General features: G+C 41.9%; 1 protein-coding gene across 2 annotated transcripts in view; it reads left to right on the forward strand.

Moving 5' to 3' along the window:
* Positions 1-1,027: 1,027 nt before the first annotated feature.
* The window catches only part of PCSK1 (proprotein convertase subtilisin/kexin type 1), a 29,159-nt gene continuing 15,647 nt past the window's right edge, over positions 1,028-14,539 (forward strand). Inside the window, exons 1-6 of one of the 2 annotated variants that reach the window (XM_027707944.1) lie at positions 1,028-1,348; positions 2,756-2,860; positions 6,255-6,365; positions 8,196-8,342; positions 8,783-8,859; positions 10,939-11,027. In XM_027707944.1, the coding sequence (XP_027563745.1) occupies positions 1,166-1,348; positions 2,756-2,860; positions 6,255-6,365; positions 8,196-8,342; positions 8,783-8,859; positions 10,939-11,027 (712 nt within the window). In that variant the 5' untranslated portion in view covers positions 1,028-1,165. Of the gene's footprint in view, positions 1,349-2,026; positions 2,128-2,755; positions 2,861-6,254; positions 6,366-8,195; positions 8,343-8,782; positions 8,860-10,938; positions 11,028-14,539 lie in introns of those variants that run through there. The other variant, XM_027707945.1, reaches the window with a different exon arrangement.

Raw genomic sequence — 14,539 nt, forward strand, 5'->3', positions numbered from 1 at the left:
GAAAAAAGTATTGAAGCACAGATCTAAAAGCAGCTTATTAAAATTTAGGGTTTAAAAGTTGGAAGAGTCAAGCAATGAAATATAGTGAACTATAAACTGAAGCTACTAAAAAGTTCATTTTCGGAAGCAAAGGAAAGAGCATTTAGAAAACATTAGAAAACTTTTAGAGGCATTTTCTAACATGCAGAGATAAACAGTGAAACGGTAGATGGAAGGTTAAATAAAACTGAAGGAGCTGGGGAAATGCACATGCAAATGGAAATAAGTATTTGAGAAACTGAAGTATTTGCTGAGAAAAATGCAACGTGATGTGATCAAAAATATATATATAGTTTGAAATTATTTTTAAATGAGTAATTGTACAAAATGAGTAAGTGTACTTCAGGAGAACTGTATTTGCTACATCATCAGGGTGGGCAGCGGGGCCCATTAAGGCAGCGTATCTGTGGTGTGCCAGAGGTGTCAGGCGTGTTAATCGGGCTGTGCCTGGTTATGAGCTTTACTGAATACAGAATGCTGTATTTCCCCCTGCCTTGTCCTCGCACCCAGGCGAGAGGCGACGCGGGGCTGAGGGGAGAACACCAACCCGCGACGGGATGGGTGCGAGAGGCGGGCAGGGGCCGCGCTTCTGCCTCACCTTCGGCTGGTGGTCGGTCCTACCCATTACCTAACAGTAATGGAAACGATCCTACACCGGCACCGAGCCCCAGCCCCTGCCTTCGGGAAGCCGCCCTCCTCCCCGCGGAGACCAGACGCCCGTCCAGCCGAACCGCCGCCGCCCCCTCCATCCTCCTCCGCCCCCGCCCCCTCCATCCTCCTCCGCCCCCGCCCCCTTCATCCTCCTCCGCCCCCGTCCCCCGGGACTCGCCAGGCTTCGCCCCCGTCCCTCCCGCCCCCTCCCGCTGGTTTCCGCGCCCCCCCCCGGGGAATCACCCCCCCGGCTTGGGGGCCAGGTACACTTGACGTCAGGATGGCTGTCGTCGTTTTGACGTGTAAACACTCATTTCCATTCCGGCTCCGGAGGGTCTGGGAGCCTCAGGCAGCCGCGCCGGCAGGCAGGCAGGCAGGCAGGCAGACAGGGATCCGCTCCCCGCCATCGCGTAGCAACGCGGCGCCGCAGCCCGCCCGCATCCCGCATCCCTCATCCCTCCCGCGCCCCGCGGCCATGGCCGGGCGGCGCTGGGCCGGCCCGTGCGCGGCCCTGGCCGTGCTTTTGGCAGCCTGGAGCCTGCCCCGAGGAGGCAGCGCCGAGAGGCTCTTCCTCAATGAGTGGGCGGCGGAGATCCCTGCCGGCCCCGACGCGGCCAGAGCCATCGCGGAGGAGCTGGACTACGACCTCGTGGGGCAGGTACGGCCGGGCAGGGGGCGGCTCCACCACGGAGCTCCTTGCCTTCTCCCCTCCCTCAAACTTGTGCCCAACTGCCGCTCGCGGGTCTTCGGGGAGTTTGGAGCGCCCTCTCCCCCAGCGGGCCCGGGTCTGGGTCCGGGTCCGCATCTGGCGCCTGGACGGGGACGGCGCTTCCAGAGGGGACGGAGCAGCGTGATTCGGCCCTTCCTCAGGGGACCAGTCAGGGACCGGGCGGGGACCTCCCGCTCTCCTTGAGAGGACTGGGCAGGCTCGGGTGGAGGGTACAGTTCTCCCTGAAGGGCTCCAGGCAGAGCACTTGGCTCTGCCCGAGGAGACCGGACAGAGTCAGGAAGGGCACCCCTCTCTCTCCTGAGGAGACTGACCGGGCGCCCCGCTGTCCCAGAGCGTCCCAGGGCTCCCTGGCTCTCCCCGAGCAGTCTGGGCAGGAGGAGGGCGCGGGCAGTCCCTCCTCCAGCCCCGCGCCGCCCCCGCCCCGGCGGCTCCATCGCCATCGCGGGGCTTCTCCTCCAGCCATCCCTCGGGCGCTTTTTTGGGATGCCGTGACGTCAGCGTTGTCAGGGATGAGTAACCGCCGTGAGGAAACAGTCTTGTCTCACCTCCTGGCGAGGGTCCTGTGCCGGGCACCGCGTCCGTCCGCGCCCCGTCCGGAGCAGTGGGTGGCCGGGGTGGGGGTCAGCCCTAATCCGAGCCCCTTCTAGCTCCCTCTCCAGCCCCACGTCCGGGCACGGTCATTTTCTCCGGACTCTCAACCCTCACACGTACGTGTGACCCCAGCTTCGTGGCTTTGCTCGTTCTGCCTTTGTAGTCGGTGCATTTTGCCACCACCGATTTTCAACAGCCCGTCCGTGGGGAAGGCGGGTGTTTAAAGCCACCCCAGCTCTCCCAGTGACCAGCTACTGTGCAAGGGAAAATGCCACTGCAGTGGGTGCCCTTACAGACCAGCCCCACAAAGCTTTGCAGCCTCCCAAAGCTTTTTACACCTGTCCAGCTGAACCCCAGGAAGAGCAAATAAAACTGGGGTGTGACCACACCACTTGCCCTTTGAAATGTGGCCCTATCAAGGTGTGTCCATGAGTGTAAAGGTCACTGCTAAAGGTGATACCTTACCGAGTACTGTAGTAGTCATGACTGCACTTGACTAGCCTAAATGAAGATATTCCCCCAGTTTCTTCCAACAGCACTCTGTGATAAGCACTTGTTACTTACCACAGTGATGAGCACTCCTTCCTTGAAGAGTCTTTTCTAGTTCAGATTAAAATATCTAAAAGCGAGTTTCTTGCTCCTTTGTCTTTTGAGCGGAATGAATTTGGTCAGGTTCTGATTGTTGTTACTTGCTGGCTGTGGGGAAATTCCTCTCGGCAGTTAAAGTATGCCTGTGTCTTACAGATTGGATCACTTAAAAACCACTACCTATTCAGACATAAAAGCCATCCCAGACGATCCCGAAGAAGTGCCATTCATATAACTAAGAGACTTTCTGATGATAAGCGGGTGAGTGTTAAATTTAATCTTTTTTTATCTCTTTTTTTTTTCTGTTTTTGTCTGGGTTTTTTTCTGTTGCCTTATTGCTGGATTCATAATGAGGTCACAGACAGGCTTTCCTCGTTTTGCAAGTCTAATATATTCAGCCAACTGTACTCATGGTGAATAATACTTAACTATTCTGTCATTAACAGGCAGAATCTGACCCTCCCTTACCATATATTTTACAAGAACTTTCCAAATTAAGATCTAAGATATGCAGCACTCTTAATTTCAGATATTGATGTGTCACTGATAAAAATGTGAACGGGGATCCACAGGGCTCGATTCAAAGTAAAAATCCATACATGCACTAAGTTTAATTAGGCCATGTCTGTGCAATTACTATGTGAATTAGGTTTGATTTAAAGTGGCTGAATATTAAGTAAAAAAACAAAGTAGGGAAAAAGGGCTGAGATTTTGCCTGATTGGCTTCCATGGCAAACTAAAGCCCCTTCTCAAAGGATCCATCACACATTCCAGGCTTGCAGTCTTTTCTTACACTGGGATCCCACTGCAGTCAGAGAACAGCCACACTGGAGAGCCAGGGATCTCAAGCATGATCCACTGGTGAATAAGACTCCCAATTTATCTGACCTCTATTTAAGAGAGAAGCATTTCTGTTTGGTAGCATACTGAAAAACTGAGGTTCATGACAAATTTGAGGAGCAGACCAGAATGCTGTCAGCCTCTCTCAAAAACTGTTTTCTGTCAAATTTCAGAACAAGAAAATTTGATTTACAGGTTAGCATTATTGCAGCAATCATTATGACAATATAAGCAGTCCAAAACATGAAGTAACCTAATCATTGTCAACAGACAATTTACAATATAAGAACAAATCATTTGAGAATGAGTAATTTCCTATCTGGAGGTTTTAGATACAAATGTCAACTAGGAGGAAATATTCTATATGTGGTGAGACAGGGCGTTTGTTTTGCCTATTGTCTTTTAAAACCATATACTCTCAATCTGTGTCCTTGCAAACATTGATTTAACAGTTAAAGTTGAAATAATTCTAACTTCAAACCCACAGCTTCAGTGTAAACTAGTGTTCTAATTTATGCCGATACATATGATCAGATTACCAATGTCATCATCATGTTCAGGAACAGAATTTTTGTTGCAGTTTCCCCCTTTTTTGGACTTAATACATCGAATACATCTCTTACACAGGGAAGAATGACAGTGCTCAATACATCATATTCTAAAATTGCAGCAAGATAGAAGTGGTTGTGTTACTCACATTGCCACCAGACATTACTGCACACTTGCATACTTAGATCCAGAAACAGGGCTTCAAAGTGCTGCAGGTGATTTGCTAAATTTACTCCAATTTCCCTTTTATTTACCATCTAGTATCCAAATTAACTCTGTGAATGAATGAGATGTAATTATGCATTATGTAAGTGTATAAACACAAAGCAATCATGTAATGTGTAGTTACACGCAGACCTTTGCTCTAAAGAGCTGTTCTTGTTCAGCAACAGCCTATTTAAAAAAAATTTAAATTCAGCCTTTAAAAAGGGAAAGAAAAAAGAATCCTGTTTTTTGTTTGTGTAACGCCTCCATGAATTTTACGGTATTTTAAGTGTGAAAGCTGTGGTAAAACTTGGCTCTAATCTGAATATTTATCTGCTTCCTATGATGTTTGTTGTAAAACTGATAAAGGCTGTGAATACATTGAAGGGATATAATTATCCAGTTCCATAACTTCTTCTGGTGTTTGCACTACTTTCCAAATCTGCTTTTCTTGCAAGTAGATTTGAATCGAGATTGTTTTTACTAATTGATATATCAGGGGCTGGAGATTTGGCACAGAGCCTTCACCTTTTGCTGTAGGTGGATGGTTAGAACCTCACCCAGCTGCTGAGTGACAAACACTTGGCTTGTTTGTCTGACATATGCGCTCGGGAGTTTCAGCTCATTTCCTTGCTGCACTTGTCCACAGTGAAAAAAAACCCCAAACATGGAAGTCGTCAATTGTTAATTACTGTTGGGTGATGAAGAGGTCAGGCTTTGCTGTGGGCAGAGAAGAGAGACAAATGTAATTGCTCTAACGCGTGCACAAGTATGTATAGTGTTAGATATCAACAGGGCAGTTTAAAATACACTTGCATGGGTATATTCATCTTCTATAACTGACTAAGGTTTGTACGGGTTTTAGGACTAAATATATAGCAGAAAGAATAGTAAACATGCCTAGTGTAGCTACCATTTTAAAGGATTTGTGTCCTGGTAGTGAATTTTCATTAGGCTTTCACTACAAAATTGTATTCTAATCTAATGAATACTTTTTTTGTCATTATAATTTCTGAGTCATTGTTGTTTCATGTATGGCGATAAATGTAAGGATCATAAAGCCGTTCTATCACAGCACATAAAAGGAATGAAATCTATTCAGAGGTTGAAAGCAAAAGGTTAGATCCAAGGCACTCAGCATGTGAGGCTTGTCACAGGATCCTGGCAATCCACTGAACCTGAGTTTGCCTTGGTTATTCAGAAATTGGGATGAAAAGTACCAACCTTATCTGTGTCAGAGTGACTGTACAGGTACAAACTATGAATAATGTTTTATTCCCATTTCCAAAAGTAGCATACAGCACAGAGAGAGGTATCATAGTCAGGATTTAATTTGAACTGGGCTCAGTAATACTTTCAAGGGAGCTGAGTGGGATATACGTTTAAAATACCACCAAGTGACTTAGAGGTTGCTGTTTCTGTGCACAAATGCTATGAAATTCATTGTATTGGTACTTTAGAAAAACATGTGGAAGCATTTTGGCTTTAAGTTGCCTTAAGTGGAATCAAGCTGGTGATGAAGGTAGTCCAATATTCATATCTTACTAATTGATCACAGTTCAAAACACCACTCAGAAGGATACTTGAAGGTCTAGCTGGTCTATGAGTAACAGCATCATTATGATTGCTAGACTAAAGCCAGAGATAATCCTTCTTCTTTCCTTCTAACTCCCCATAGAAATAGAGTGTGAATAAAAGGTAGATAGGGGAAAGAAGCAGGCCATGGTTTTCCTTGTTTTGATAACCACCAGTGCTTAGATGACCTTCTAGCCATACCACATGGTTTTATTTGACATAAAAGCCTGCATTATGTCACTCACAGGAGTTCTACTGTTAACTTGTACTTCATGTTTTTCTATGAATTGATTCTACAGGATCATGATCTCACCAAGCCCTCTTCCCCAAATCATGCTGTACCACAGCATAAACAATCCTTCTCTTTGTATCAAGTATTGCTCATTTTGCTTTAGGCATCAAAATTTCTCCATGTGAGAAAAACCCTTATGCTCTTGAGTCCTAAACCAAGGAGGTTCACTTATCATATTTTTACAAATAATTGTAGGTGTCATGGGCAGAGCAACAATATGAAAAGAAGCGAACTAAGCGTGCCACTGTGAGACACACTGCAGAAAGTCTTTTCAATGATCCTATGTGGAATCAGCAGTGGTATCTGGTAAGAATTTGTTGCATTGTGGAACTGAGGATGATGGATTTTGGTTGTGCTGCATTATTTTGCTGGTAACGAAGCGATTGCACTGAAGGGAGTAAATGAAGAGTCCCTTTCATTAGCATACGCTGTAAAAATGAGAGATCTCTGTGCATAATATTTTCAGGCAACCTTCTATTTTCTTTCTAGTGTTGTTTGTACAAAAATTCTAAAAAACAATTTAGGCTGCTGGTTAGGATGACGGTTGATACAAGAAATTTTAACAGTGGAAAGCTACATTTAGGATAATTTTAAAATGTTTGCTGTTGGTGTGTAAGACATCCATTATCATGTCTGAAGCTGGCCATGTATTTCTTCATTAAAATTGGTAGTGCAGAATGCATAGTTCAGATTAAACCAAAAGCATATTCATGCATGTGACAAGCACCTTGAGCCTCTTGGACTAGGATTTATGTGTAAGAGGGTCTCTACAGCTCACATATTCAAAAACCTCAGGGAAAATAAATTTCCTGAGCTCTGTAGTTTCTGCTTGCATGTGACAACTCAGAAACACAGTTGATCATTTATGTTTTATATAGTTTCTTTCAAGAGCCTGTGTTTCCCTTGTGCTTCTACCTCTTCCTTCAGTCTAGGCTTCATTGCTTTCACTCAGAATAGGAATGCGATTATATGTGGGTATAACAAATCAAGAAGAAAGGTCAAGCACAAATGTTGCCTGAGTGGCTGGAAATACTTTTTTTCAGTTCAGGTTAGAGAAAAAAGGCCAAACTCTAGGCTGCTTGTATAATTTCTTATATATTAATTTTCTTCTATAATTCCTTCCTTCCTTCCTCCTTCCTTTCCTTCCTCCCTCCCTCCCTTCCTTCTTTCCTCCCTCCCTCCTTCATTGTACCTTCACACATCACCAGAAGAAAATCTTATTTGATGGATTTGAGAGAACAAAATATGAAACCTCAAATAATTTCCTGAATGGCAGCAGTCAGAAAAGACAGCATAAAGTGAAAGAAATGTCATTCCCATGAAAAATTTCATTTTCTGAGCCTCCTATTTTATGCAACATTCCTCTGTAAACAAATACATAAAAAACCCTGCAATCAACTAATGTAATTAGGCACAGAGAAACAGAAAATTCTTCTTTTTGCATCTCTGCTTTTACAGGGGTTGTAAGCAAGTTTTCTGAATTAGATGTATGTGTTGCACATTTAGTATTAGAGAGAAAAAATGACCCATGTAGGAGCTACTCTTCAAAAAAAGAGAACTTGCTGTGGAAGAGAAGGCTATATATGATTCATAGTTCCAGTTGCTTTACCACTGGAACAGTAATGAGGGTAGTAAACTGAAAGTTGTGATTCAACACAGTTGCTCCCAACCAAATGACTACTTTAATTGTTTTATCCATTAATTATTTTGCTCTGGCTAACTTTAACGTCAGAGGAGAAAACACATTTGGAGGAAATCCAGCTCACTGTACTGTGGGTACTGTCTTGGCTCCTCATCAAATAAGAAGAACAAGCATTAGCAGGTCTGATTATTAACTTAGCGTTCCAAGGTCCATCAGCGCATCCCTACCATTCCCACTCTTCTGCTGCCTGCCTCCAGTAAATACAAGATGCTCTTTGTTCAGAGGTGGCCTTCAGGGATCTTCAAGTAGTGGGGTAAACCCTTCAGTGCTACAAGTGTTTGATTAAACTAATTTTTGTTTTATCTTTGAAAAATTCGATCAAAATATACAAGTTGAGGATGAGATAGTTTACAGTGTCTTTAAAATATGACTTTAGACCTGTTTATTACAAATGGATAAAATGGTGACATATTTTAATCTTTTCTGTCCCCCAGCAAGATACAAGAATAACTCCATCCCTGCCCAAGCTGGATCTTCATGTTATTCCTGTGTGGCAAAAAGGGATTACAGGCAAGGGAGTTGTTATCACAGTACTGGACGATGGCTTGGAGTGGAATCACACTGACATCTATGCCAACTATGTAAGTTTGAGGACTAGAATGCTATGGAATAAATTAACCAGTTGTAAATTCGATGTACAGACACTCTTCTGCAGCTCACTGTCTGTTCTGTAAGTCAGGTTCTACAGTACAGAGACTGGAATATTTGTCTTAGGCATGATTTGGAACCTGGTCTGTGCCACAGGAAGCTGAATGTTACTTAGCAATGGTAGTGGGGTGGGTATTTTGTTGTTTTATTTTTCCTTCAGTGGATTTAATTCTGAGGCATGTTTGTATACAGTGGTTTACAGTGAATTATTAAAGCTCCATGAAGAAATTATGAAATTTTTAATCGCCATCAAGTTCTCCCCACTGGATTGCTGCCAGTGTGAGGCTCACCAAGTAGATGAATACAGACTCTAGAACCCATTTTGTTACACATTCTAAAAATGGACTTTCTGTTTTTATTTTTTTACATGTAGGACCCAAATGCAAGTTATGATTTCAATGACAATGATCATGATCCTTTTCCTAGATATGACCCAACAAATGAAAACAAGTGAGTAGCTTTCCAATTGCTTGAAGAGAGCAAAACAGTATGATATTAATTTGTGTGTTAGATGCAGAAATATCTGTGTATGTCTCCTGTGGCAATTTTGCAATAAGAGGAATAATTTGTGTAACAGAATCACATGGTGGTTGAGCATGGAAGGGACCTTTGAAGGTCATCTGATCTGACCCCCTGCTCAAGCAGGGAGACCTAGAGCCGGTTGCTCAGTACCGCATCCAGATGGCCTTTGAATATTTCCAAGGAGGGAGACTCCGCAACCTCTCTGGGAAACCTGTGCCAGCACTTGGTCACCCTCAGAGTAAAGAAGTGTTCTTGAATGTTCAGAAGGAATGTCCTGTGTTCCTGTGCACAAACCTTCTCATGTAACATTGGCATAAACATTAGAATTAAATTGCAAATGAAGAGCTTCATAGCTATAATCTCCCTGTGATGTCTTGGATTTGATTGTGTGTGGTATTGTTGTGTTTCTGTAAGCTGAAGGGAACAATCTGTGCATGTGACCATGTGTGTTTCTGGAACGTTACCTCCATAAGCAGATTTTTACTTCAGTCCTCTGCTTTGCACTGGGAATTTAAAAAAACTAAAAAGTCTCCTATGAAGCCCCTAGAAGAGGCTGTGTCTTAGAGGAACCTACCAAGAAACCCATCTCTTCAGGTCAGCTCTTGCAGCTAAGGACACTCATTTTCAGTTGTGGCAGTAGCTTTTGGATCAACAGAGCTGAGCTGGAACACTGAACTTCTGTTTCAGTGCATGCAACCACAGGTGACCTCGTATGGGTGTGGCACATGGGCAAATACTGGAGGAGGTTTCATTCACTACTGTGACAGTTCTTCTGTCTCTTACGAAGCATGTGGGAGCTAATTTATTTAGACCAGATTTGGCCTAAATGTCCTTAAGGTAATAACTGAGAAAGTATCAAAAAGCTTGGTCACAAGACAACCAACCAGTTCACGTAGTGGACTTGTGCATCTCAGAGGAGAGAGGAGTTTTCTCTAATGCCCTCTCTGGAGCCAACTCTTTGATACTCAGTGGAGCCTCTTGGTGGGTCTGTCACACCAAGGCCTATCCATTGTGGTTCAGGAATGGATTTTTTCCACAAAGAAGAGAACAGAACAGACCTCGTTACAACCTGGTGTGTTGGAATTGCAAAGTCAATTTCTTTGACAAATTAAGATGCCACTACTCAATACAGATAGTAAGAAACTGATGCACTGGTTCCCTGTTGAGTATCAGACAGTGCTGCAGCATCCACTACATAAATCAGTTTATGGGGTGAAAAAAAAAATCAATCAAAAGGTAAACGCCCCATGAATAAGACATTTGAAAAATGGCATTTCTGCTTTGTTACAGCATTATTTAAGGGCAAGAAGCCGTTATCCTCTTGTTACAATGACAGTATCTCTTAAATCTACCTGTATTGCCTCTAATCTTTATTAATAAATAAGTGGAATTCAGCCCAGAAGCATTCAGTCATGTCATTGAATAACAATTTGTACTATTACATAATAGTACAAATCTTACAGTTATCCTTATATGAAGGTTTTCTGTATTGTGGAATTACAATCATCTATGGCTAAAAAAAAGAATTGCTTAGAAAATAGTTGGTTACAAGAAAAAATTAGCAATGGGAATGCTTTAAAGGCTCATTTTCTGAATTCTTAAATAAAGGTAGTAGTTAAAAAAAGGTTATCTAAATGTGTGATTAAAAATTACTTTTATCTTATTTCTGTCTACAGACAGCTTCTTAGCCCCATAATTTTATACTGCTTTTGCAGTTTTCTAACATACTGGTATCTAATGTGTCTACAGACTTCAGTGTGACTTAGGTAAAGTATCATCTCATAACAATGTTCCTTTGATCATTAAGTAGGTAAAAATTATGTTTCTTGAAGCTTAAGGGAAACAATTATTTTTGTATCATGTAGATACAACTCAAAAGCTGTTCAACAGCTGCACTGCATTAATTTAAAGGAGGACTTCCACCATATCAAGGTCAATGATGAGTCTTTCTGTACATTACACCAAAGATGTTATGAGATGTTGTTTATTCTTGCTATATTTACTCAGGCATGGGACACGGTGTGCAGGAGAAATTGCCATGCAAGCCAACAACAGAAAATGTGGAGTCGGAGTAGCCTACAACTCCAGAGTTGGAGGTAAGAAAATGAAAATAATTGGATGTTGAATATGAATATGAAATATGAAACGAGACAGATCCTGAGTGTTTTCAGATACCATTAATCTGAAATATGAATGATTGGTCTTTCTCAGAAAACATGAATCTTGGAATGTTATGAGCTAGAAATCCTGTCTGGCCATAGTGCAGTGTTACATCTGTGTGACAGCATTTCTTGAACAAACTCTGGAATTTGATTATGAGTAGAATACAGGTAGAATATTTAGCAACAGGGATGACAATATAGGTGGTGGTGATGATTATGATAATAGCAATAATACTAGTAATAATAATATTAACAGTAATAATAATTAATAATAATAATAATAATAATAATAGCAACAAGCTATATTATACTCAGACTTAAGACTATCTTTTAAGCAATAAGGGACTCACTTTTTACAACTGGTTATTCTGGAAGGAGGAAACATAGGGGAGGAGAGAGATTGAGTAGACTGAAAGTAAGAATATATAGATTTATACCCATCCTGGCTTGCAGCATATTGTTTCCACCTACACAATTGCATTCAAAAGGTCACATCAGTCAGGATATTCAAACTGCTGTGGGTTTTCGTTTCAACACTTTACTTCTCTATTGTCACCATAAGTTAAATTTGAAAACAAGTAGATTCTTGCTTGCCCATCAATCAATATTGCTTTTTTAAGTGGTGACTAAAAGTTTAATCCATTAGAGGTTTATGAAATAGTCATGATAAAAGTATCAGTTGCAAATGGTTATTTAGCTCAGGGGAAGATATTTGTACAGGCCTAATTTTTCCATTACTCCTTTTTTTTCCTTTTAAATAATGGGATGAGAGTGGCAATTGACACCCATAACTGTCATTCCCACCATTTCAGACTGATGTTTGTAGGTTCCCAGTTACTCTGCTGAGCTGTCATAGATGTCAGCCTGCAGTTTGCCTTTGCCATAATGCATTATGCTGTCATGATCTGTTTAAATAAAATATCTCACTCATAAGACAAAGATGTCAAATTTTCAAAGCAGGGCAAAATGGATAAAGCTGCAGAGACGTCTGAACACCCGCTGTGCCCATATTTTAAGGCTCTTGCATCTACAGAGGAGGTTCTTCCACAGCTGTTTGCATATGCTCTGCACTCATTTGCAAATGCAAACTGCAGATCTGTGTGGGGTGATTTATCTAGAAAGAGAAAATAACAGGAGGAAAAGCAGTCCAGCAATCCACATTACCAAGAAAGCAGCTTATACTTGGGTGGGGGAGGAGGAAGAATGGAAAAGTTGAAAGAAATTGTAAGCTGTTAGATGTGACCAGACTGATTAAGATAGGGATGTAACAAAAATATATTCAAAGAACAGTGGAAGATACGAGAAGTCTTCAAAAGATTCAGATAAATTTGGAGTGGCTAAACACTGGAAGAATTTTTTGATGATACAAGCTCTATAAGATTAATTTTTTCAGAGGCTGTTTTTCTTCTTTTCTTTTTAAATCCATGAAATGACACATTGCACACTTCTATTTGATATTAGTACTGGATGACTTCTTTAAGTGGCTGTTTGCTTGTAGCAGTTGCCGTACTGAATAAATTCAGCTATGTACAGCCAGTGCCTTCCCTCTGATAATCAGCATCAGCTGCTTTACAGAAAGAAATCCTGACATCTGGAACACCTTATTCTCCAGCCTTCAACATCAGAGGTTGGTTTAGCTTTGCCTTGAGGGGTAAATCAAAATATTCCATTCAAATTTTTTTTTTCCATTAAAGTAATGACTTTAATAATCCTGAGTGTTCTCTGTAGTCACATCAAGGCCTGGCCCTATTCTGAAACCTTGATTAGTGCCTTCAGTACTTTATGGCTGTGAATCCCATAGGCTTTTCAGTGCACTGAGTGAAAAAAATACTTCTTAATGCCGGTTTTCAAAAGTGACACCTTTAACATTCACCTCTTGTTCTGTGCAGAGCTAAGAAACCTGTGTGCATCGATCACCTTTGGAGTAAAGCAGGATGTGTGTATTTTCATGCATACCTAATAGTGTCGGGCTATGATATTTCCATGGTGCTGCCATGGAAATTAAATGATTAAATGGCTCCATTTTACAAAGGACTGGGCTGAGAGTTCTGGCACAGTGATGTGTTGCTAAAAATAGCCTTCGGCCAGACACATACATGTATGTGTCTGAAATTACCTTGGGCTTTGTCTGCTTTTGATTTTGTGAGACTGATGATGGGAGCAAGAATAGAAGAGAGTTTATGCAAGAGGACAAAATTGGAATCTGCTTAGGGGAATATCACTGCAGTCGTCAAATCCCTGAGTTGACTCGAACAATCAGGATTTTTGATGATAACAAAGACAAGGCAGCAATTTTTTTCCTTGAACTGTTTTTGTCAGTGTGTGGTCAGTATTCTTGTGGGTTTTTTCTTTTTTACATTATCTGCAGAGTGGGCTTTGTCTTTTTCTGTGTGAAGTATCTGTGCACTACTCTGCATTCCTGGTATCTCATTAGATGTTGCAAGCTCACACCTGGAGCTTGAAGTCACTTTCACACAGGCAGATCTTTGCTCACAGCATGCTGGTATGAGAGAATCTCACAATTCTGAGCCAGCTGAAAAAAAAGAGTAATCAAAGCATTATGAGCTTAAGCCTGTACCTGAGGCACAGGATATACCTCGATGCTTTTCCCAGCTTTATGAGTGATAGCAGAGCAGTTGAGCGGATTAACTCCTTTTTCTGATTTTGCCACTAGTGAATATGAAATAATAAAGCTCAACTTTATCTCAAGGGTATTATGAGTATGGAGAGGCTAGCCATTTGAGAAAAGAATTATGCTTGCAATCTTTTCTTTTCCTGCTTGATAGCATTAAAAAAAAAGAACAAGAGACTGAACTGCAAGGGTGATGTTAGGGGTTTTTTGTTGCGGTTTTGTTTGTTTGTTTGTTTTGATCAAATGACCACATTTTGCCTGCTGTGCTTTGGCAAGATCCCCATTTTGTGGAAAATAGCAGAAAATGAGTACTCATAATTCACCAACTGCCAGTGATGGTGCAGCTGCTGTAGCACTAAATGCCAGGTTCAAGAGAACCCAGACATTTTTATTACTTGTAAACATGGGCTGAATCCTGACTGCTGTTGCTCTCAGATTGCTGCTGTTGCTGTGAGAGCCATGCCACAGTGGGAATTTTGCCAAACTTCTTCTTTTTCTACCTTCTTCCAGCACTGGACAAAGGTTGCAGTCCTGCTGCAGAGCTGTGGTTTTGTGTGGATTGATGGATCAAGTGTAGATGAACTGCTGTCTGCAACTGAATTTTAAGTACCACTGAGATCAGGCTTGCTCTGAAGAAGATTAGGTCATGCAATTCCTAATAAATTGTTAATGGCTAGATATCTCTGGATTGCTCATAGTAGAAAAAAACATGGCAGTAAAACAACAGTGAGATTTTTTTTTCTGTGGTGGAGATTGAAGAGCTACTGAGATAGCAACATCACAATACAGCAGAACATTAATGACTTTGAGGGCA

This window comes from Neopelma chrysocephalum, unplaced genomic scaffold (genome assembly GCF_003984885.1).
Source record: "Neopelma chrysocephalum unplaced genomic scaffold, ASM398488v2 Primary Assembly neopelma1_95109, whole genome shotgun sequence".
Taxonomy (NCBI): domain Eukaryota; kingdom Metazoa; phylum Chordata; class Aves; order Passeriformes; family Pipridae; genus Neopelma; species Neopelma chrysocephalum.